This window comes from Colletotrichum higginsianum, chromosome 6 (genome assembly GCF_001672515.1).
Source record: "Colletotrichum higginsianum IMI 349063 chromosome 6, whole genome shotgun sequence".
Lineage (NCBI taxonomy): Eukaryota > Fungi > Ascomycota > Sordariomycetes > Glomerellales > Glomerellaceae > Colletotrichum > Colletotrichum higginsianum.
In genome coordinates, this window is record NC_030959.1 from 2,634,241 (window position 1) to 2,657,187 (window position 22,947).

At 51.4% G+C, this 22,947-nt stretch overlaps 9 protein-coding genes across 9 annotated transcripts; 4 read left to right on the plus strand and 5 right to left on the minus strand.

The window, feature by feature from the left end:
- Positions 1–841: 841 nt before the first annotated feature.
- CH63R_09189 (NAD dependent epimerase/dehydratase) lies at positions 842–2,070 on the minus strand (the record flags this gene model as incomplete). The annotated part of the gene is made up of 4 exons (XM_018304163.1): positions 842–1,149; positions 1,200–1,322; positions 1,376–1,750; positions 1,818–2,070. The coding sequence occupies 4 exons, from the start codon at positions 2,068–2,070 to the stop codon at positions 842–844; spliced, it is 1,059 nt and encodes a 352-aa protein (XP_018156186.1).
- A 725-nt stretch (positions 2,071–2,795) lies between these two features.
- On the minus strand, positions 2,796–4,393 carry CH63R_09190 (C6 transcription factor; the record flags this gene model as incomplete). Its single annotated transcript, XM_018304164.1, has 3 exons — positions 2,796–3,485; positions 3,580–3,843; positions 4,007–4,393. The coding sequence occupies 3 exons, from the start codon at positions 4,391–4,393 to the stop codon at positions 2,796–2,798; spliced, it is 1,341 nt and encodes a 446-aa protein (XP_018156187.1).
- A 1,184-nt stretch (positions 4,394–5,577) lies between these two features.
- CH63R_09191 (Nad dependent epimerase dehydratase family protein) lies at positions 5,578–7,068 on the plus strand (the record flags this gene model as incomplete). The annotated part of the gene is made up of 9 exons (XM_018304165.1): positions 5,578–5,618; positions 5,675–5,859; positions 5,915–6,027; positions 6,079–6,195; positions 6,255–6,327; positions 6,378–6,417; positions 6,473–6,512; positions 6,576–6,853; positions 6,909–7,068. 9 exons carry the CDS (start codon positions 5,578–5,580, stop codon positions 7,066–7,068), a joined length of 1,047 nt encoding a protein of 348 aa, XP_018156188.1.
- Positions 7,069–7,426: 358 nt separating this feature from the next.
- Positions 7,427–8,593, minus strand: CH63R_09192 (AAA family ATPase; the record flags this gene model as incomplete). Its single annotated transcript, XM_018304166.1, has 4 exons — positions 7,427–7,549; positions 7,612–7,772; positions 7,830–7,894; positions 7,983–8,593. 4 exons carry the CDS (start codon positions 8,591–8,593, stop codon positions 7,427–7,429), a joined length of 960 nt encoding a protein of 319 aa, XP_018156189.1.
- Positions 8,594–10,318: 1,725 nt separating this feature from the next.
- Positions 10,319–15,333, plus strand: CH63R_09193 (Zinc finger protein; the record flags this gene model as incomplete). The annotated part of the gene is made up of 7 exons (XM_018304167.1): positions 10,319–10,559; positions 10,613–10,671; positions 10,719–11,160; positions 11,219–12,161; positions 12,233–12,765; positions 12,842–13,202; positions 13,263–15,333. 7 exons carry the CDS (start codon positions 10,319–10,321, stop codon positions 15,331–15,333), a joined length of 4,650 nt encoding a protein of 1,549 aa, XP_018156190.1.
- Positions 15,334–16,147: 814 nt separating this feature from the next.
- CH63R_09194 (uncharacterized protein) lies at positions 16,148–16,588 on the plus strand (the record flags this gene model as incomplete). Its single annotated transcript, XM_018304168.1, has 1 exon — positions 16,148–16,588. One exon carries the CDS (start codon positions 16,148–16,150, stop codon positions 16,586–16,588), a length of 441 nt encoding a protein of 146 aa, XP_018156191.1.
- Positions 16,589–17,109: 521 nt separating this feature from the next.
- On the minus strand, positions 17,110–18,859 carry CH63R_09195 (MFS multidrug transporter; the record flags this gene model as incomplete). The annotated part of the gene is made up of 2 exons (XM_018304169.1): positions 17,110–18,579; positions 18,647–18,859. 2 exons carry the CDS (start codon positions 18,857–18,859, stop codon positions 17,110–17,112), a joined length of 1,683 nt encoding a protein of 560 aa, XP_018156192.1.
- Positions 18,860–19,338: 479 nt separating this feature from the next.
- Positions 19,339–19,545, plus strand: CH63R_09196 (uncharacterized protein; the record flags this gene model as incomplete). The annotated part of the gene is made up of 1 exon (XM_018304170.1): positions 19,339–19,545. The coding sequence occupies one exon, from the start codon at positions 19,339–19,341 to the stop codon at positions 19,543–19,545; it is 207 nt and encodes a 68-aa protein (XP_018156193.1).
- A 1,122-nt stretch (positions 19,546–20,667) lies between these two features.
- Positions 20,668–22,293, minus strand: CH63R_09197 (Vacuolar protein sorting-associated protein; the record flags this gene model as incomplete). Its single annotated transcript, XM_018304171.1, has 1 exon — positions 20,668–22,293. One exon carries the CDS (start codon positions 22,291–22,293, stop codon positions 20,668–20,670), a length of 1,626 nt encoding a protein of 541 aa, XP_018156194.1.
- Positions 22,294–22,947: the final 654 nt, after the last annotated feature.

Below are 22,947 nucleotides of genomic sequence, written 5' to 3' on the forward strand. Positions count from 1 at the left end.
TGTCGCTTTTTGAAACAGGAATAGGGCCAGAGCGCTTAATCATTAAGCAAGCTGGTGAGTTTGACGCAGTCGTGTCTTGCAAAGTAAAATCTCCGTGGTCGGTATGCTGTGGGCACAAATCAGACGGCTGTGTGTTTTTGGAAGCCCAGTGAATAAAACCTAGTTGCATCTGTGGCTAGGTCATGGAATCGAAAACAGCTGAGCGAAAATAAAAACAGATGAGAGTCACATGGCCAACGAGCTACCTTTGGTTCCGATAAGAGGAATGTACACATGGGTGGAGTGGAATCCGTGTGCTTGAAAGGGTGGTATTAAGGTTATATCTAGAGTCAGGAGAAGCTTTCGACACAAGGGCTTATCATGTCCCTTTGGCCTTTCATCTGCTGAAAGCGGGGCTCGAATATTCCGGCCCGAGAGCGGATATACGGCCGAGGGACTGATCTTATGTTAACGACAGGTCTCGTGCAGACCAAACAATTCCCATTTAAAATAGTCCCCTCAGTTGTTGCGCCTTTTAGTGCGATAGGATAAGTTCAAGCTGAAGCGGATTTACGGCATGATTATTTCGCAGCAAATAAGTGCTCGCTGAACTTTGCATACGCATTCTAGAATATTCCAGTCCATTTAATATGCAGACCCGGCTACTCTCAGCAGAACACAACAAATCAGAATTCCACAGTGGCATTTCAACAGAGTCGTATATGTAAAAATAACTTCCAAAATCTTGATATGAAGTCTGGCGTTCAATAAATGTCTGCTTGCTAGCTCTTTAATGCATCTCTGCAGTTTGCCTAGCTAGTACCGCCGAAATAGTACATTGCTACGCTCTTCAGCTTCCCGGTCAAGCTCTGGCTTGGCGCAAGTGCTCCGTGTTCTGCAGAAGGCTGTCCTCCAACGAAGTCCACCCGGGACGGCCCATGATCTTCAGCAGCTCCTCTGCCCTGTCTCTGGGCTTGATGGTGTGCGGGTATGCGCTGCCTTCAAAGTCATCAGGGAACGAGTGATCGGGATTCTGCCGACGCAAGATGCCCAAGATCCTGTCCCAGTTGTAAGGCTCCGCGAACCCAAAGATCCGCTCGTCTTGCACGTCCGCTAGGACAGCCGCAGCAACATGGAGAGTTCCGGCATCCTGAGCGTCCACAAAGTATTCTGGTGCGGTGTTAGCATACGAATAAAACGGTTTTCTGAAGAACTCTTACGGGGTGCCCTGATGAACTCGGGGACCTGAGCTCCTGACCAGAGGGCTTGGATCAGCCCGGCACTCGAGGGGTATCCCTGGTTTGTCACATCCAGGCACTTTCCAAATATCCCGTTCGGAAGGACTGTATGGGACGTCAGAGATGCTGTCCATTCGAGACCAAGCGGCCAAACACACCTGAGTTGACAACAAGGTCGGGACGCGCGTTTCGGTTCTCCTTGTGATATTTCCAAACGGTCAGCTCGCATTCGAGCTTGCTCGCACTATAAACAGCCATAGCCCGCTCCGGTGTGTACGGCGGAGGGGCCCACGCCAACTTGAGGCTGTCCTGGCACCAGGAATCCTCCGTGACGACGTGGGGCTGCTTGTAAGTCTCGGGGTCCGCAGGCACCACCACTGCCGACGAGGAACACAAGACAAAGCGCTTCACTGAAGGCTCAGAGTAGGCTGCCTTTAACGCGTTCACGGTGCCCGAAACAGCGGTCGGGATGACCTGGTTCGGATCGGGATTGAGCCCAACCACAGCAGCAACGTGGACGAAAGCAGATGTGCCTACATGTAGACGCCGAGGTCAGCAGTCGACCGAGGTCTGGAGGGGTGCCCTGGATTAGCAACGTACCTTTCACCACCTCATTGTATGCCCCTTCGACAGTAATGTCCGGCACTGCCAGGAGCTCGAACCTCCCCTTGCCGTATTTCCCGTCAAACAGGTCGCACAGCCAGCTGCTCTTGTTGACGTCGCGGACAGTACCACGGACGTTGTAGCCATACTGAAGGAACTGATCCGCAACGTGCGAGCCGAGGAAGCCGTTGATGCCCGTGACTAGAACGATTGACCCCTTGGGGATGGCAGGGTTGGTAAGAGAGGTCATGGCCGCAAGGAGAAGGTGGCGGGCATGGGCTTGAGAAGTCGGATTATCTCATGAGTTTCCAGGCATCTTTCGACTCCCTTATAATATTTGACATAAACTCCGCCGACGGATTTAGACGCAAAAGGCCTACACAGTCCCGCGGACTTTGGGACAATGTGTTATGCGGAAACCGAAAACGCGGAGTCCCAAACCCGCAACAAGGATCACCGGGCCCCACCCCGCAAAACTATGGGCAACCTTCGCTGCAGACAGGAGGCTCGCCTTGGGTGCTCCGCAGTCGAACTTTAAACCCAGCATTGGGTTAATGGACGAGACGGTCAAGGCCCTCCGAAACTGCGTCGCCAACGTTGTTCACCTAGGCATCCGATTCGCTGACCTGCCGGGTTCCCTGGCCAGCTGACTGCACAAGCGCTTCGTCCAGGCCACGGCTCTGGGGCAGTCCTGAAAATCGTAAACAATCAGCAGAGGAAGATGGGTCGAGCTGAAACCCCGGCTTCCTAGCAGAGCCATGGCGATGTCGGAAGCAGCAGATGAGTCGCCTCGATGAATCAACTGGTGCTTGAGATACAAAGGTCGAGTCAACAATGTTCTGCTACGCTTATAGTTATGGACGTGTGACACAATCTCTTCAGGGTCGTATGTCCCGCTGAGGAAACCGACATCCTCGAGGCGCACTGTTCCATTGTAGCAGGGCATCACAAATAGAAATGATGCCTGTTTGGCTTCTAAAATAGTCCACCTTCATCTAAAAGGCCGATGAAATGCTGATTACCTTGATACCAATCGCTGGCATCAAACATCAGAAGATCGGGATTTACGAAATCATCAATGGGCCCTGTAGTCTCTGCAAGGAACTGCGAAGCCTCGAAATCGGACAGCAAAGTTGAATCGTCTCCTGTCATGTTGGGATCCGATGCCGAGAACTGGGTTCTGGTGATGTGGAGCCTAGCTGCCTGGCAGAGGAGGTCGTAAAGGCGGTATGGATGCGTTGGTGAGTTTTCATCTGTTGTCTCTGGTTTAAGAGATGCAGCAAACCGTTCCAGGAGGGCCAGGTCGTCGAAGTTGAAGGTCCGTACCACGCAAGTGAAAATGATGCTAAACGGGACGAATGGGACATGGATAATGGCCCTGCGCATAAAGATCAGCCAGCCGTGCATGTCTGAGAGGAAACTCACACACCAATTGAGGTATTTGACGACTGTTGCTGGATCGCTGCAACCGCGCAAACTCTCTATACACTGTCGATGTGCCTCTATCGTGTCACGGGCTGCCGAAGCGCACTCGTCTGTTATTCCTGAACGTTGCGCCGAAGGAACTGCTCTCAAAATTAGAGTCAGGATGGAGGAATGGCAGACAAGATCGCTGTGGAGATATGTAGCGCGCATATGGTCTGCCTGGGCATCTTTGAGGCTCTCCTTCGCGGCCTAACCTGGAATTAGCGCGCGCAACAGAGTAAGGTAATAAGCATACCGATATTTCTGATTCTATCTGACTTATTATACTTCTTACTTCATCAGCAAGTTGCATAGCTTGGGCTTTCCGCTCCGATAATATTGGTAGGCCGGCTGGGCTGTATAGCCGATCGTAAACCTGTCCCTGGATCCGGGCGATCCTGGTGGTTCGGGGCTCGTCCGGCTCGGCTAGCAGTGTGATCTCGGCATCACGGATCCCAGATGGTCGTCCTAGACGGAGTGCCAGTCCCTTTTCGAACTTGAAAACGGTCCAAAACAAGCTGGTTTCCGTGTTCCTTTGTTCGTCTCCATGTCCCATTGCCTGAGGCCGGAGGCGATGGTATCCCAATGTTTGGCAATGAATCAACGCAGTCGAGATAAAGCTCCAAGCTGCTGTAGCTTTAGAGTTTTCTACTGAGAACAAAGTCTGGATGGAGTCGTTAGCTGGAAGTTTGTGGTGCTTTGAATCATTGGGTTTTGATTACTCCAAATGTCAACGCAGCAATGACCTCCATGGATGGTGGTAACATGATTGGGAGGAGTGAGAGGGCTTTTGCGAGGCTCCTCTGACAGAGCTGGAAATGATCTCGGAAACTTGCAGACCCTTCCGAAACTGTGTGTTCAGCAAACATGTAAGATAGAAACCCGGTCGTGAGAACAAAATCTATCTCTGAGTAGCTGTCTACGGCAAAGTAAACCTTGCGACAGATATCCTCGAACTTCTGAAGGGGCAGGATCTGAGAGATCGACTGAACCCTTAGATAGTTTTGGTGAGCTAATGTCCATCTTAGCTTTGCTTTCTTAGTGAATGCTCGCGAAAACGTACATTTTGCCCATCGCAAGACCTCAAGCACTGCGTCCAAAGGTGGCATGCGCGCATGTGTCTGTTTACTGGAGGAATCTGGATCGGAGACTGGACAAAATTGCCCTCCAAGAACAGGTTTCGACATGACAACGAGCAAACTTCTGAGTGATGAAATGGTCCCGGAGAAACTCTCTTCGCCTTGATCGGGCCTGCTGTCTTCCACAAATGCCTTGACGAAGTCGATGACATGGAATGAGTGCTCCCATTGGGGTATGATGGCGTGTGATTCCGCAGGCGCATAGTCCCCAAGGACAGGTCTTGTGATCTCATTTTGGACCGTTTGCGTCCCAAATCGATCTTGTGGCTTGGTGGATTCTCTCGGAGCGTTGTGACTTCCTAAGGATGATTTGATGAAAAGGATATCGCGTGCGATATCGTCGATCTTACGCTCACTGGGAAAATACAATTAGGCATGTGTGCAAAGAATCGAGGAAAATTCCTCACGGCTGGTAGAATTCTTTCTCACTATTGTGCCGATATCAATATTCTTTGCCTCGGGGGTGCTGGCTTCCTTGCAAGGATAGTGTGGGTGCATTCTAGTCGTGTGGAAACGCAGTTCGAGCATGGCGATGCTCTGTCACACCCGATCTAGCAGCAACTATCAGATTACTCTCACACCCAGTTTGTACAAGAATAAGTGGAGGAACTCACCTTTCGTGAACGGCATTGGTCACACTGATAATGGACGATGTCAGCTCATATTACCCAGACGTGAGCAGTTTTTGGGTATCGGGTGGTATCAAGCAGCGTACAGAGCGTCGGCCGATTGCTGGACGCTCATTTTGGCCATCCTCGCCGGCATTTCCGCGGATTTCCATATCGTAGTGGTAAAACTCAGGGTATGAGAAAAGGAATCGCAATTTCTTAACCTTGCGTGGGCTTAGGGAGGAGGTTATGGAGTGAAGACGGGCAGATGACAAATGGCACCGGAAACGCGCGGATTTCCCGTTGACATGTTTGGCATCCCATCGGACCATTCTCAACCAATCATTTGCAAATCACCCCGTTATTGCCTACGCCACGCCGCATCCCTGATCACCAGTAACTACAGAGCACCTTTTTGCACAAGTGGTTTGAGGATTATCGTACTCAGAAGCCGGAATATAAATAGCATGGTAATCTCTGGTGTGGTTTCTGTAAGAGAAAGTATCACACTCGCAATCATCATCTTGTCAAGTACTTGAAACCAACATGGTGCACAATATTCTCCTTACTGGTGCCGCTGGCTACATGTGCGTGTTCATCTCTTTCATCAACTTTCACCTGAGCCTCACTAATCGTCTCTCAGCGGCGGAACTATCCTCACAGATCTCTTGAATCGTCAAGACGGGCCCGTGACGACAGCAAAACTCTTTGCCGCAGTTCGCACACAGGAGCAAGTCGAACTCATGTCGAAGCTCGCAGGTGTATCTGTGGCCCAGGTCGACCTGCTGAGAAAAGACGCTGTGGAAGACTATGTACATCGTCACGAGAGTGCGCTCATTTCTACGGTTTCTCAATCTCGTCAACTCGTCTAACGGTCAACTAGTTGACTTCATCGTGAACCTGGCGCCATCTTTTGACCTGGTTGTTGTATCGAACCTCCTCAGCGCCCTTGGAAAGCGCCGCCAAGACGGAGCGAATGACTTACGCTTGATCAATGTAAGGTTCCCTTTTCTCCAAAACTGATGCTTTCTAATGGTTTCAAACCAGAGCTCGGTAACCGCAGCCTTTTCAAAGGAAAACGGCTGGCCGTTCGGTGAGATAAGCGACACAGGGCCAGTTCTTGCCAAAGAGAAAGAAATCGGAGACCAGCATCCTGTTCGAGTGGTTCGTCCCAAAGTCCTGTAGACGAATGTCGAGCCTCCTAAAGCTAACATAGAAGCAAGGCAGACATCATGGTTGCTGAAAAGGGGAAGGAACTGGGAGTCAAGACGTACATTGTCGTCATCCCAAACGTATGTAAGTAATACTTCCCAAGATCCGGGATGAACTACAGAACAAAAGTACAGATCGATCACTGAAGCTAATGGTGAACGGCAGATGGGAGAGGTACTGGCCAAGGTAGAAAGCAATCGGTCAGCATCCCTACTTATGTTAGGGTTAGCATCAGGAACAAGATTGTCAACAAGTTTGACCAAGACGGGGTAAGGCCATATACCAAGACAAACGAACAGACACAGCCTACCTTATACTAACAATCATCTCAGCATCCTGCGGCCGCTCACGTCACTGACCTTGCAGCGCTCTACGTTCTGCTGATCGAAAAGATATTGCAAGGAGATCCGATCCCGAGCGACGAAGTGGGTATTTACTTCGGCGTTGCATATACAATGTCTTGGTGGAAGGTCATGTCAGCCATTGCCAGAGCTCTTCACTCTCGTGGGCTAGTAAAAGACCTGGAGCCACAGTTTTGGCCGAGTTATGATGCGGCAGCGGATGAGCTGGGATGGCCACGAGCATACACTCGAGGTATGGGAGCCTCCAGGTGAGCATTACGTGAGAAGGAGTCCGTAACAGAGACAAGCTAATAGGTTTGTCAGCCCACAACTCATTCCATGCAATGCGTACAAGATTGGTTGGAAACCCGAGTGGGATGAGAGTAGGTTCATGGAGAGCACAACCGATGAGGTTCAGGATGCTCTGGATCTAGACACAGGCACCACATCTCTCTACGATAGTATAAAAGCTTCTAAGTATTGAGAACCCGTGTTTTGTTTCTGGTACTCCAGAAGACAAATTCACCGATATATGCACTCGACTGTCGAATGGGTCCAATTCGCAGTGGATAGTTGCGTGTGACAAAAGGAATTGGAAGAATATGTACTCAGAATAGGGGTGGCTTTAAATCTTGGGCGGTTAGTTTCTGCAAGCACCATGTCACCGAGATGTCAGATAAGATAAAATGAGATTCAGATATGTAGCAAAGATAGTATGTATTCCAACGCCAAAACTGCAAATAGAAAAGTAGCAATCGTGTATAAAAATGTCATTGGCTCTCCGCATGTTCTCGACCCGATACACATCCACGGCTAGTGCTCTCAAATACAGCAATGTCAGTTCATTGATCTTCAGGTTCTTCGTCTTCGACAAGAATCTCAAGGATATCCTTGATCAGTGACATCGATAGAGGCTCTTGGTTTGCGCGTATGATAGAAGCCACACACGAGACCGCATTCTTGATCTGATAAAATGGTGAGTGTTCGTGGACTTATGATCATATAACGAGCAAAGAATTCCAATTACCTCTCGCCCGTTCAAAGGCTTTGATGCCAAGCTCCTCATGTCTTCGTCATTAAGCTTCCAGTCTGGCATCTTATCGGTAACAGAAGCCAGCATGTTTTCCCAGATCTTCAGGCGAGCCTCAGCATGAAGCGGAGGGTAGTGGAATTTAAAGTGGATGCGACCTAAACGCAATCTTTAGTACATTGCTTCATTTTGGACGTGTCAAGACAGCAACTTACTTTTGAATGCTTCGTCAATATCCTTTTGTCGATTGGTTGTCAAGATAATTATGCCGCTGAAGTACCTGTGTCTCGTTAGTTTTCCAGGAGCGAAACTTATTAGTACAGTCAGGGCTGGGGAGGAGTGAATGGAGGCTCGAGGATCAAACTTACTCAAGTCTTCGAAGGAAAATACTGACAAGAGCATTCCTCTCCACTTGAGATTCTCCTCTCTTGTACAGGAACACGTCCGCCTCGTCAATTAAAAGAACGCATTCCCACCTCCGTACAATCTCCAGTATCATTCCAAGTCGATCATCAACCTTTTGTACGTCGGTCCCCAGCTCTCCAGCTGAGACACTGTACAGCGGCCGGTGAGATACTTCTGCGACGGCCTCTGCTGTGAGCGATTTTCCGACTCCAGGACTACCACTCAAAAGACCAACCAAGCCTCTTCCCTTTCCTTTGATGATGTCATCGAAAGAGCCGTCCGAATTTGGTTTATGAGACTGGACCAAAAGTCGTATCATTCTCCTTTTCTTTTCCGCAATGATAAGCTTATCAAAAGCGTCCTCATTCCAAATAACGTCACTCGTGTTGGATACGGAGAACGCTGCCCATGTCTTTTGCACAAAAGAGTACCCGAGAATTCGATGGTTGCATAACAGCAAGTCTTCGTCTTTCAAAGAATCCGGGTCGGTTACAACAACTTCGTCCGTAACCCAAGGCTTGAGAAGCTCGTATGCGTCAGGGTTGTGAGAACCGAAAGCAGCCGGATCAATCATGATTCTTCCTTCAGATTTGAACCGAGTAGACTGCTCAGGCCCCAACATCGAACTTTCCATTCGGACAGCGAGTCCACAGTATTCTCGGCACGTTGGTTCTCTCGTGAATCGAACGTAATCTCGGCCCCTCTTCATGAGACTTTTCTGGAGTGGCTCGGCGTCCTGATGGTAACGGATTGGATACGCTTCGAGGCTGGTGATTTTCTTGGTCCCTTCAAATGGCAGGATTCGGTATCTTTCATATCCCCAACCAAAGTTTTCGCTGTCGTGTGTAAGTATTCGACCGCGGATCTCAAAGAACTTGTTGTCCTTATCTGACTGATAGGAGCCAGAGCCACATAGGGAAGCTGACGGCTGGCATAGCACGTTGTTGTCCGAGAAAATCACAGTCCCGGGAGAAAAGATTTGCCACACTTGTTCGTAAGTGATTTCGTTGTGCTGAAGCAGTGAGGATAGGCTTTCAATCTCTACCTTGTACTTTTGGGAGAGATATTCACGAGCTGCTTGAATGTCGCTGATGAGGTCGTTGTCCGAATCACTCTTCGACTTTTCAGCCTCCAAGTGTGATGCAAGCCCGTCCCATGCATGGTAGAGATCCTGGGGTGATAGCTACAATGGTAAGCGTCAGGGGCTATCAAGTACCAACAGTCTTCACTTTTGAGCTTACTTGCGGTGGCGATTTGTGGAGTTTTAGTCCAAGACAGTCATGCAGTATCTCCCCGAGAAGCTTCGCGAGCTTCATTGACTTGACGTCTATTTCGACATGTTCTATCTCACCGAACATGCCGCAGATACGGCGTACTATAAGTGGGTTCTTCCGGGAACGGCTCAGCTTCTCCGTGGTTCTAGCCTTGGCCGTTCTCACATAATGCCATTGTCGATCTTTCCTTTCCCGACTGTTAGAACAAGGCAGGACGATAATATTGCAAGTAGTGATTATTTACCTGCTCCAAATTTGATCCAGTTGCAACACTTTCTTCTCCATTGAATCGATTATCTCTTCTGGTTGATAATCTGGATCACCCGCCATGTTCAAAATGCCGTTGTAGATAGAGTGGAAAGCTGGATTACCATCGAGGAAGCAAAAGCTGAACCGCTGGGTAAACCTACGATATGAAAAGATTGCCAAGTATTTGGCTCATTTCAAAAGCAGCTGAGACACGTGGCCGAGGCAGACTCTCATTTTTAGGCAACCAGAACAGTTGAACAGAAAATGGGGTTTTGCCTTACTCGGGAATGTGACGAGTGAACACTCGTCCAATCGGACTACCTTGCATGATGCACTTTGGAAGACGAGGTATTTTTATGTCCAAAGGGACACCTTCGTCAATGGTTGAAATACGCGAGTTGCATATGTATGTCAGCTTAGGCATCAAGACGCCTCTCAGCTTTGTGTTTCACTGCATGGAATAGGTACGCCGTTACCAATCAATATTGGAAGGCTTGCTGTTAGCCTAATTTCTGTTTGTCTGATGCATTGTCTTCGTCCCCCCCCCCCCCCCCCCCCCCCCTTCCCCCCTCTTCACTCAAGTAGTGTGTCACGCCTTTTTCGTAGAATTCACCCTTACCCCTTCTCCCGACGCGTGCATGCAAAAAGACCCTCTCGTCCATCATTGGGCATATTTCGCAGTGAGCCCTGGTTCTCGCCTTGTGCGTTTCATTTCTCTATCAAGATTGAGCATTTGCAACCCATCTCCGCGACTTCCGTCCCGAATTTTGAAAGACATGGCAAATTCAACTTCAGCATTCAGTCGCGCGGTCCGCGAGTTCGCAGATAAGTCCACGAAGAAAAAAGTGCCGAGCTTTATCAAAAGTTTCCTGGAGGGTACCCCACTCTCGTCTGTGGAAGAGATCCATCATTCTGTTCTTGAACTGGAAAAACAATGCTCTCGGCGTGTTCCTCGCAGGAGGTTGCGACCTCTGATCACAGTACTGAAGGACTATGACGGAGTTATCAGCACTTTGTGTAAGCGTTTGATGTTAAGATAGAAGATTCAGAACACTAAACTTCACCACCAGGTCAGGCCGATCCAATGCCATCAGCACTAATTTGGGGTGGTTTGAAGGCGGTTATGGAGGTGAGTGTCAAACGAATAAGATTTTCATATCTAACACATGCCAATAGTGCATACACCGCTACGATAGTCTCTTTGAGAAGATTGAGACCCAGTTGAAGAGCCTTGCACGTCAGATGAAACGACTGAAGGACTATGAGCAACTGTTTCCCGAGTCTGAAGAAATGCAAGAGCTACTGGTATCTTCGTACATTGGCATCATCAAATTCTGGGCGAGAGTTGAGGAGCAGTGCTCAACTTCAGCACTGCTTCTGGCTGGAAAAGCCCTCGCGTCTTTCAGCACCAAGAGGCTAGACGAGATTCTGGCAGAGATGTCAGAGGACTGTGACTGCATTGGAAAGCTTGTTCCCATCATCCAGGAGCATATTCGTCGAGGAGAACAAGCCGATGCTACAATAGAGCGTCAGAGAGCTGGCATTGTATTGGAGCAAGTACTCAGAAACCAGGCGCAAGCACGTGAAGGTCAGCCTCATTCCTCCTTCGGCCTGCACGGTTTCTTCCGTCTTAATCCATTTCATGGATTGGTGCTTACACATATGCTTTCACGCAGAAAACCGAAGAAGAGAAGTCCGTAAATGGGTCACAGGCCATGACTCGCTGAACGAGAGCAACCACCGACTACAGACACGACTACACGAAAGGCATCACACAGGCACAGGAGCTTGGCTTTCTCACAACACCAAGTTCGTGCGGTGGCTAAGACCAGACTCAGGTTCCAACGTGCTCTGGCTCGTTGGTGGATCCGGGTTTGGCAAGTCCGTTTTATGTGCGCATACGATTGAAAATTTGGGGTCGCAAGAGCCAAACTCAATGGTTGCATTTCACTACTTCAGCTTCGACGAGCCTCAACAACCCCTAACAATTTATCAAAACATTGCCGATCAACTGTGCTTTCAGGTATATGGCCCGAGCTCAGAAGAAGAGGCCTCCGATCACGTCTCAGAAGCCATTCAAGGGAATCTCGATGTAACGAGTTTGCAAAACCTGATCAGAATCTTGGTTACAGAGTCAAAATCAACTTACATCTTTTTGGATGGCCTCGACGAGGAGTATTTAGACAAAGGTCGATTCTCAAGCGCAACCAAAGCGGTCTCGTTCTTCATGGATATCGCGACACAAGACCTGTCAGGGCTAAAGCTTTGGTGCAGTTCTCAGGATCGCCGAAAAATCAAGGACTTGTTTGACAACTCAGAGGTCATACATGTCAGTTCCTCTGATAATGGTGGAGATATTGAGGCATTCGTTGGTTCAAGCTTGCAGTCCGTTGACTTCGAAGACGTAGAGCTCGAGACAAAGGCGGAGCTTTTGACGCGTCTACGAAGCCAGGTGCAAGGCAACTTTCTGTGGGCAGCTATGATGGTAGAGTCGATGGAGATCGCAACTAGCACACGCGAAATTTGGAACGTTGTTGGAAAAGGATTACCCGAGGACTTTGAGAAGTTTTTGGAGAAGAGAATTCGGGCATTCAAGCCGTCTCATCACCCCTTCATCAGGTAAGAGCCTTGGTACACGTCTAGCTTTGTGAGCTGTTTCCGATTTTGCTAACCAGAAAATGTGATTATAGCAATGTTTTTTCCTGTATTATCCACGCCAGGAGACCCTTGGCCCTACCAGAGCTTTGCGAGGCTGTAGAGAGTTCCAGCCTGAACACCGGTGAGGATATACACCCAGACAGTCGAGTTTTCCGCGGTAAGCTTCTCGACATATGCGCCCCTCTGGTACGCATCGACACCATTCCCGACAGCTCCTCGGAAAAGGAAATTTGCACGCTTTCACATTCATCAGTCAGGATGTTTCTCATGAAAAACCCATCGATTCTCGCGTGTCGCATAGCACCAGAGGTCATGGCCTTGGGCTGCCTCCAATACCTGCAGCAGCCTAGACTAAGATGTCTGATGACAGAAACGGAAAGATTGTTGATGCCACAGAAAAACGGGTCCAGTGTGGGCCAACATCTGTTGCAGTACGCCGCGCAATATTGGAACAGCCATCTGGATGATCTTCCGTATTCCCACCAACTCTGCCAATCTGTGGAGAAGTTTATCAAGTCTCACAACTTTCATTTGGTACTCAAAGTCTTGGCCATCAACGGGAGTCGTGAGTTGTTCTTTTGCCGTCCCTTTGGTGCTCCAGGTTCGAGAAAGTCGGGAACTATGACTAACCAAAAATCAAGATAAGTTGAATTCGCTGGAAACGAGATCAACAAAGGACATAATCCCCAAAAGCTTTCCGCATTGGTTTACTGAGCAATATCACTCTGGAAAGGTCCTTCACGAGCAACTACAATACGCCCTCAGAGAATGGCATGTGCATCTCACAATGGATAGCTTCCGGCTCAGTGAGTATCCCGGCCGGATCGATCGATGCCTGTGGCCTACTCTTCCGAAGAACAATTTTCTTCGCAAAGCACCTTGCTCTTTCAAGGCCTTCATCCTCGAGAAGTCAGGTTTTGAAGGATTCTCTGCCACTGATTCGATATATCAACGAACCAACTCACAGGGCACAGAAGTCGATATATTCATTCTAAAACGCGCGTGAGATACCTACTTTCTAATTTCATTCTGGTTATAAAACAGGACTAACTTATAAACCAGACATGAGGATGGATCAGCGGCTTCTGTACTCTGTGAGCGCTGGACCTTGTCTCCTAGCATGGGGCGGCCAAAGCTCAAACATCAAAAGAAAATGCAAATCCTCTCTGATTGCTTGAAGTTTTATCCCCCCGAGGTTGAGAGACAGAACAGCATGAGAGTCAACGCCGTAGAAAGTACAGAAGATGGTCGGATCCTGCGAATTGGTTCCCACATTTGCCTCTCTCCCCTCTCGACTGACTCCGATCTGACGTTGGTCAACGCGCCAGGAAACGCTATGACCTACGTCGAGGAAATTGCCTGCAATGGACTGTATTATGCTGTTGCGACGCGTCGTCAGGGAGTTGAAGGTGGCTTTGCAGACACGGCCCCGGAGTCCAAGGGCGTGGTCGAAACGGGGACTCCAACCGCTCACCACCGTCCAGCCAGCGGCAGAACAGGATCTGAAGAGAGATCTAGCGGCAACTCCTCGCAGAGTGAAGCGTGCTCTAACAGCGCCCACTACAGTGGGGAGGAGGAAGCACAGAGTTCCTCCTCCGACGCGGATCACGAATGTCATCTATCTCGTTTGCCGTCTGGCGACGACATGGAAGATTCTCTCCCTGAAATAGAAGACTCTAGTGTCTCTTCACCCTCACTGTCGGCCTTCGAATCCTGGAGCGAGGGCTCTACGGAAGAGATGTCTAACGAGATAGACGAAGCCTTGGTATGGGATGGTCAAGACCCGAGCGACAACGACCGAAGCGTTTACGACGAGGTCGGCGACAGCACGCAGTCCTCCCCCTCGAGCGACGATGGTTACAACTCATCTCCAGGGTCCATGTCTTCCAAGAAAAGCAGTCTTCTGTCAATCAGGAGTCGTATATCCTCTGTCAGAGACGGCTCCGGTAGAGACAGCTCTGGTGCGTCTGATTGCACCGATTCGTCGAGCGAATATGAGCCTTCTTTCATTGAATTCGATGGCGACGACTTGGCAGATGCCATGGTAACAAAAGTGAAGAATTTCTTAGCCCCGGAACAGCCCAGGGACAAGCAACAAAGTCTGATGGAAATACGTATCTTACCCTTTTCGCCAAAAGATATAAACGCCAAAGGGCAAGTTTTTCGGTATGCCTGCCATTCCGACAGAATCACTCTGTACGATTCGCCGCCAGTGTTTCATCCCACTGAAAAATTGGCAGTCTGGCCTCTTGGAAACGAAGAAGTCCTTTTTGCCGACTTTGGAAGGAACAAGTACTTCGTGCGTCGACTCCAATCACAATACCATACAGGTTGCCAAGTCTGCATGCACTGTCGCTTTTCAGCATGCGGACAATATCTACATGTTGCCTCCCTTGTAGGCACTGTTAGAGAGAACAAGACCCATGAAGAGGCACTTTACCTTACTCTTCACATCTCCACTTGGAGGCTATCGTCTGGCAAGCCTACTAGGAGCCCTCCAAGACTTGTACATCGCATCCCTCTCTTCCTCAAACCTGCAATGTATACACAAGAGTGGAAGTTTTCATTGTCAAGTATCCCATACAACCTGAACTGGACGGCCTCTCAAGTTTTTGTCTCTACCAGTTTGTTCAACCTGGCAGTGCACCGCATTCCACTGTTCAAAAAAATAGAGAATCGTGAAGAGACAGGCGGTATAAGACTGGCGAGCAGCTTGGCGTGCTTCCCATTTTCCGCCACGTCAAGGAAAATATCTTTTCATGCTAATCCCGAAGAAAATGCAGGCGATGGTGATGACGAAAAAGGAAAACACGTTTCGAAAACCAATCCAAAACAACAGGAAAGAAAGGTTGCTGCTCATGTCATCATATCTGCTGTTAACACGACCATAATTGGTGCAAGGATCGGACGGTTGAAAGAGTCACCTCTGAAGATGGCTGTTGTTGAAAGCACACTCCCGCAAGTACTGCAACTAGAATCGGAAGCCTTGGTTTGGGGAAATCCCGACATGGCGTCCAGTTGGAAGCCTGAACTTAGCAGGCTGAAGATGGTACTCCGCTCAGTTATGGCTGAGCGGCTTAAAGACTTTGAGGAGCGTCAAGAATTCTCAAAGCGTAACCAGGCAGGCAAATAGATAACTCCTTGTTTTCAATTACCTTCGTCTATTTAAGTACAAACAGATTTTTGAGGGAATTTGGCGTTTTAAGAGTTAATCTGATGGCTGTCGCATTGCATTTGTATAATAGCGAGCTGCTACCTGAAGATATTCTCGAAAAAGAACTGCAGATACAGCACTTCTTTCTTTCCTCTTAAGTATCCGAGTGTAGGCACTGGAAGAGAAAACCAATATGCCTCTTTCCCAAGCGACCGGCCGGTAAGTTGCGCCTCGCCTAGGGATTCAGGGAATGACGGCAGGATAAACAGGTCCATGTAGTGCTTCTAGAATCCTGTTGCGACAAGTGCAGCCTGCAGTGTTCAGTTGCCCCTTCTACCTTGCACCTCAGCTATTACTTCTCTGTTTGCGCTATACCAATTCAACTGATTTTCCTACGGACTTGCCATGTAACAAAAGGTTGTTCTCCGTTGTCGAATCAGGTAAGGAAACCACCAACTCCTCCGGCTCACCAACCTCAACGCTTCACGTCAAGGAGTTGCTTTGCTTCAATTTGGGGGTTTCAACGTTCTCGGTTTCTTACCCTTTTGCCTAACCCGCGCGAAACAAAGGAACCGGCCGACATCAAGGTCAAGGTAAGTTACTGCGTCTCCTGCCGAATGGCCATCAAGGCCACTCACTAACGGAGATAGGTTTTGCGCCAAGCATATTGAAAATGGCTGCCCCATCTAACGCTTCGACTTCCCGTCACCACAAGATTCCCTCGTGGACAGAGCCTTTTGCAATATACGCCTTAGTCAAAACGGACACTCGCAAACACAAAGCGCTACACGCAATGGCACTTCCCCAGCAAGACATGAATACCTCGCGTCAGCCGACCGACATCGAGCGCGACTGGTTCTACTACGGTCTCCCGAGCCAGCCCAAACTTATCGCAAGAACAAGCACCACAGAATGCAGACACGGCATCAATCACTGGTCAGAAGACCGCAAAACATTGACAACTGTTGGGGATCATGATATTGTTGAGAAATGGAACAAGGAACCGTCATCGTTGAGAAATAATGTCTTGGACATCCTTATCCAAAGCAAGATCGAATTTGAGACAGTCGACATACTTCGAATCGGCTACATTGACGAAGAGATGCCTGTCGTCCTCCTGATCTCCGTCCTGCCAAACACACTCTCGTGGGCAGATGGGGATAAGGTTGCACGAGAATGCAGAACGGCTCTCCTAGCGGAAGGGCTCGACATCCACTGCGAGATAAAAGAGTAGATTCGCACAAACAAGCTGGTAAGCAGATGGCTTTCTTTTGTCAATAACTCCCATCTGTTGATCTACGTACTGATTCAGATAAGGGATTTTTGGTTTTTAGAAATCGCCGCGTTGCATCATTTACATGTTCGCGAGTTGCCAACTGGATATGTTTTAGTCGAATCAGAATTGCGGATGCGGCATGTCATCTTGAGCACCTAAGTGTGGGTATCGAAGGAGGAACCTCTAACGCCCGGCCGGCGGGTCGCCCCTCGCCCGGGTCGGTGAATGGTGCCCTGCCCGGAGAACCGCTATAAGAAGAGCCCGGCGATATCAGAAGACGCGGTTCCCTATTCGCCGGGCCAGAGTTTAGAGCATCTATTTAGACATTAGACGACGGACAAGAGGGCACGAAAAACCAAGCTTGTGTACTTCTGGTTGGTTGAAAGAGTCTACTCTAGTATAATACATCTATGCATGGGCTTGTTGCCCCAGCAAACTAATCCCACGCCGCCCTCTTGGCTTTCCCCTACCCGAAAACTCTACCCGTCAAACTGTTGCTGGCTCCGTTCCGTCCTTTGCAGCGTGAGATCGCTTATGAAGAACGAAGACAGCAGTCCGAGGCCGCTGAACCCCGTCATAGTGTACACGATCGCTCTGATGGACGTCAAATATGCCTGCAGGATGGGCAGCAACGTGTCATCGGGGAGGTCGAGGGTCCTCAGGTGCGGAATGAACGCTACGGCCGCCTCCGGGTCTCGCAGATGCTCCACCGAGGGCGGCAGGTCGCCGATGGCCCCGATGGCTTGCGAGAAGTAGCTGCTGAAGACCGTGGAGCAGATGGAAAGCCCCACAAGCCCGCCGAGCAGCCGAAAAGTCAGGAGGATGCCGATGGCCAGCCCGATGTCGTCAACGCGGACGACGCTTGCATGGAGCGGGAGAGCCAGGAGGCGGAGAAGCAGGCCAATGCCGGCTCCCCAGATGACCGGCAGCCCGTGCACCAATGAGGTTGACGAGTCCGTGTCGAGCAACACGAGGAGACCCGTTCCCGCGGCCGTCAAGGCCCACGAGATCCGGATGCTCCATCGATATCCCACATTGGCCCGTCCGACGATGGTGACTCCGGCCACAGCGGCTACTACGCTCACGACGCTCGTAGGCAAGAGCGACACGGCCGACTGGAGCACCGTCTTGGCCATGACGGCCTGGTAGAGGAGCGGCAGCCACTGCAGTAGCGAGTAGAGCGATACGCCGTGGAAGAAGACGCTCGCCAGCGTGGCCGAGGCCGTTCTGGATTGGAAAATCCTATGGGGCATGATGGGGACTGCCGGCTTGCCCTCGTAGAAGGCGAAGGCGCACAGCAGGGCGGCACCGAGCAGCAGAGGAAGAAGGGTGCGGAACGAGTCCCAGGAGTACAGGTTCCCCGCCCAGCTCAGCGGGAGAGCGAAGAGAACGATGCCGGCGGTGAACAGAGGCACGCCGACCCAGTCTAGGGTCCGCAGCCGCGAGAGCCGGGAGTGCTCGAGCGGCCGCAGGCGGAGGAAGAAGACGGTCAGCGGGAAGGAGATGGCGAGAAGAGGAAGGTTGATCCAGCCGAGCCATCGCCAGGTGACGAGGCTGCTGAAGACGCCTCCCACGGTTGGGCCGAGGACGCTCCCCAAGGCCATGGGTATGGCCATGAGCCCGAGATAAAGGGAGCGTTCCTGCAGCGTCGTCATGTCGGTGATGACGATCTCACTCAAGACATCCAGACCGCCGCCGCCCAGGCCCTGCAGGACGCGTCCCGCAATGACGCCGCCCATGTTGCGGGCCAGGCCGAAGACGATTGAGCCGACGGCGAAGAAGAGGTATGCGGCGTAGAGGCACGGCTTCCGGCCGAGGACGTTGGACAGCGCTGCATAAAGAGGCTGGGTGACGGCAACGGCGAGAAGGTACGAGATGGAGGCCCAGAACGACTCCAACGAAGTTCCTGCCAGGTCCGCCGCGATGGCCTGATGTGAGATGAGGAGAAGCTTGTTAGTGAACACTTTCCATGGTGGTCCAAAAAGTAGAGGCGGAGTAGCACTTGGCATGACTCACTGGGGTAGCTACTGACAGCGTGGTTGCGTCGAGAGCGTAGAGGAAAAGATTGACCAGGACGGCGCCGAAGGTCAAGTAAAAGGCCAGAGACTTCTTGGGGGCAACACGATCTTCCGCGGGACTGCCGAGATTCGTATTGGAGGCGGACGAGACAGGTCTGTGTCCGGTCTCGTCTTGACGGATCGTCTCTTGCGGCTTCTCGCGGAGGCCCATGACGATTTGTGGTGACCTTGGAGCCGGCCGGGCGTCTTCGTTCTGTCGAAAGCCATGCGAGGCGAAGAAGGGAGGTGGTTATTTTTGTAAAGATGAAGGAGGCCGGACAACCGCGAACGCGTGTTAATTCCTCGTGCCCGTTGATGAGAAGCGAGACGGCGGATGACCGGGGTTCGTAAGATGAGAGACATGCACCTGAGAGAGAGAGGAGATACATCAGTACGTGACCGACCGAGCACTGCAAAGTGAAGTACAGTTCACCTCTTTTGGCGCGGTGGGGCTCATCGGCTATCTCTGCGGGCCCCTTGATCGGACCCAGATTCCCTCTCCTGGTGGCTGCCATTAGCCAGTCATGAAGGCCGGCTGTCGTTAATCGGCGGCCTCTCGCCTGACTGCTGCCTGTGCCGTACGGAACCCAGAACAAGGGTATGGGGAGCTCTGCCTGCGGTTCGGTGTGCTGCTACTGTGGTTCTGTCAGTATGAGTGTCGTAAGCGGTGCCGTCCGCGCCATGGTCGTAGCTACTTTGATGGCGGATCCTAGAGACCGAGTCCAAGAACATTTGCATTACATCGACCGTTCCCAGAATCCGTCCGGTAGCATGAATTGGAAGATTCCAACGGAGGAGACGGAGAACTCGGATTGGATCCAGGACGTCAGCACCGCTTGCGTTGACTTGGCGGTGTAAGTGCCGGCCTAGCCCTCGGACGTTTGAAACTGGATTAGCAGAAACATAGGAGGTTCGGGGTCGCTATGTTCTAGATGCCGACCCAGAAACTAGGTTGCGGAAGTGGGCAACGCATATTTATCAATCCTTACGAGACGTCGGTGGTGAATGTGACGAAGCTCGAACGGCTAGCACCCCCTTACCCCTTTGTCTGGGTAGCTAAATGCCATCTCTGAGAACTTTCGACATTCACCCAGTAACGCACGACCACGGATATATGAGACTTCATTGATGGGAGGGGGGAGCGTTGCCTCCTTCCGGCTCGCGGAACCCGAACCCGTGTGCCGTGATCCGTGTCTCCATAATTATCGGCTCTGATACCGTCCGGCCTCCGTCGATTTTTGTAGGCTTCCCAGGACCCGATATTCATCAGCCAGATCCCATGTCGGTAGAGACGTCGATATCAACATCCCGCTTGGTAGACACTTCAGTGATAAGGCATCTTTCAAGTTGTGTTGCTAGGACCAGGCGGGCTCGCGAAGGCCATCCATTGCACCAGCTCCTGACGTCACAGGGCACTTCGCTGAAGAGGGGCTCCGCAACTGGTTGACTCCTTTTCAGGCATTGTGTTTCTAGCCGGTCTGTCTGGCCTTTTTTATCTTATTTTATAATACGTCTTCTCCGGGAGAAGGTGTATCAAAAGAACGGCCAAGAGCAGGGACGGAGAGAAAGCAAACGGCAATGCTCGATAAAGGATTGTCGAGGACTTGGTGCGTTGAGTCGTTACACTACCACGGTAAACCCCCATGGCCCTGAGCATCTTCGGTCATCGGAAAAAAAACCAGGGTCACCTAGTCCACTCTGTGTTTCCCTTGAAAGCTGATGGGGTCGTGGGCCAATATTTACATTGTAGAGTACGGGCCATGAACCATGAAGAGCAACTGATATGGCACCGGCAAACGCCTATATGCCAGAGCTTTTTTTTTTTTTTTTGCACCAGCGGATCAGAAGGAGGGTCAAGGAAAGATAAAGGTGAATTAGATGCTCGGTTTCATTTCAATCCTGACTCATTTGGAAACTTGATGTTTGTAAAATAAAAATAAAGTCTTGTTTTCATATTTGTTCTATCTTCATCAAACCCATCTAACTGTACCACGTCTGCCCGGGCTTCAGGCTGTCGAGGATGCGGCAGCGGCTGGTGATGCAGAGCTTCTCGCGATCGAGGCGCTTGAACTTGGGCCCCAGTGGCCCGGATACGTAGTGATACTGGGCGAAGAGGCGCCACTGGCGCATATCGGCAAGGCTGTAGAGCTTGTCGCCCCAAGGCCCGGCATAGTGGAACCACGATGTCGGCGCGTCGGGGTTCTCGGCAGTGGGAACCAGGCTGGCGGGGTCGTCCTTCCGGTGGCCACTGGCAACGTCGACCTTGTCGTCGAGGTCCAGATCGAGGTCCTCGTCCATGTCCTGGACGTAATCGTACCAGTATGAGTAGGCGTTCTTAGCCGGGTCCCAGAGGGGACCCTTGTCGGTGACATCCTTCAACATACTGAAGGGCAGCACGTAGGGGTGGTCACCGGCCTGGGCGTACATGGCGTGAGAGCCGACGGCGGAGTAAATGACTGGGCGCACACCCCGCTTCTCGACGGCGTTGTACGTGTACGCCTGGCCGCCCTCGTGTTCGGAGAAGAAGATACCACGAGGCTCGCCGTTCTCGAAGCGCATCATGCAGTGCTCCCAATCGCCGACGTGGTTGCCGAACCGGATTGTCAAGACGGTCTGGCCCAGGTTGTACGAGTAGAAAAAGAACCAGAATGCGTCAACGATGCCGGAGCCCTTGTCAACGAGAACGAGGACGGCGGGGGCCTTGGAATAGCCTTCCTGGTTGGGTTTGTGGGTGGGCGTGTCAGGAATCGGCTTCTGGCCCTGGTCTCGGCGACGGAGATGGAAGCCGCGGCCGGTGCGAGCGGAGGGAGCGAATTGTGGAGCAAGGCGACGAGGGTCTGAAATGCGTTGAACGGGATGGTCGCGAGATACGTCAAACCACGTCGTGTCTTCTGTGGGAGGTCGCGGACGGTCAGAGTCCCCCACCGGGCGATCGTTGTTGTCGTTGCCGTCCTTCCCTTCGTCGTCGTCACCCTCTTCGTTCCAAGGTTCGGGGATGCCAACGTGGCTGTGCAGCCACTCAGGTCTCTGCTCGACATCGTCATCGCTAGTGAGGTAGACCATGCCATCTTCCTTGTTGAGTGCGTGCAGGTCCGACAGAACGAGGGACCGGTTCAGGGCTTCCTGCTCCAGGTAGGGCGTCATGTGCCGAATGTGTTCTGCGATGTCGGAGGGCCAAAAGTTCTCGCCCGAGTAGAGGTGAACGAGCGGCGCATACTCGAGAACGTAATCAGGAATCTCTTTCAAGATCTTCCTCCTCTCCTCCTTGTCATCCCGCGGCGACCGCTTCTGGGGTGCCGTCTCCCAGCCGGAGTGTCGTCCATCGAGAGACCTCAGCTCGAGGCGCAACTCGCCTGTGTCGGAGTCGTTCTTGTAAGGGAAGAGTGAGGCGGGGTCCCATGAGAGGTGATGCACGCCGCATAGACTCAGCCATCGGCAGGCCTGGCGATCGAGCCAGTAGGGACTGCTGCTAACCCATCTCCTATCCTCGCGCTGCTTGACAGGGTCGGGGGGGTTCGGGTTGAGGTATCGAGGCAGGAACCATGCCGTGAATGAGACAGAGGCCAGCACGGCGACGAGGATAGTGATGCGGCGTAGGTAATACATCGGGAATGGTGGTGTCGGCTCCAGGCCTCGCAGTGTAGGATATGCTTCGTCGGAGAGATGGGGAACCGAGGAGCGGGACTGCGCCGCGTCGATTGGTAGCGGGATGTTCGTAGCGGTATGTTATATGGTGTTCGTGGCTAGGGAGGCTGAGTGGTGATGATGACTGTTCGGAGGGGCTTCGGGATGGCGGCACGTCTTGCAGAAGCCAGCGGGGTCTCGCGCAGCATCACCAAGAGTAGATCGTTACACTAATGTGTACAGAAAGATCGAAGGTGGGAGGTGCGAGCGGATATGCATGGCCGGCGGAACGCTGAGGCCCCCCTTTGGACGGGTGTTTTGCGTTTTATGTTTTGTCTTGTCTTGTTCGAGGAAAGTTTGTTGAAAGGAGGACGAGGTGGTGTACGAGAGAGGCGGGAAGGGAAGGGCTGCAGTACGCTTTGGGCGCTGAGAAGGAGGGTGGACGGGATGAGCGGGCGAGGCGGCCTACTGCGAGCGACAACGGGCAACATCTTGATTCAGTGGACGGAGGCGACAAAGAGGTACATGTTCTTTAGGGGGCATCACACCAATTGGGCAGGTACTCATTGCGCTGTATCCTTGGCAGGAAATGCGGGCAGAAGCAGGGTTCCAGGTACACAAAGCGGCTGGGCGGTA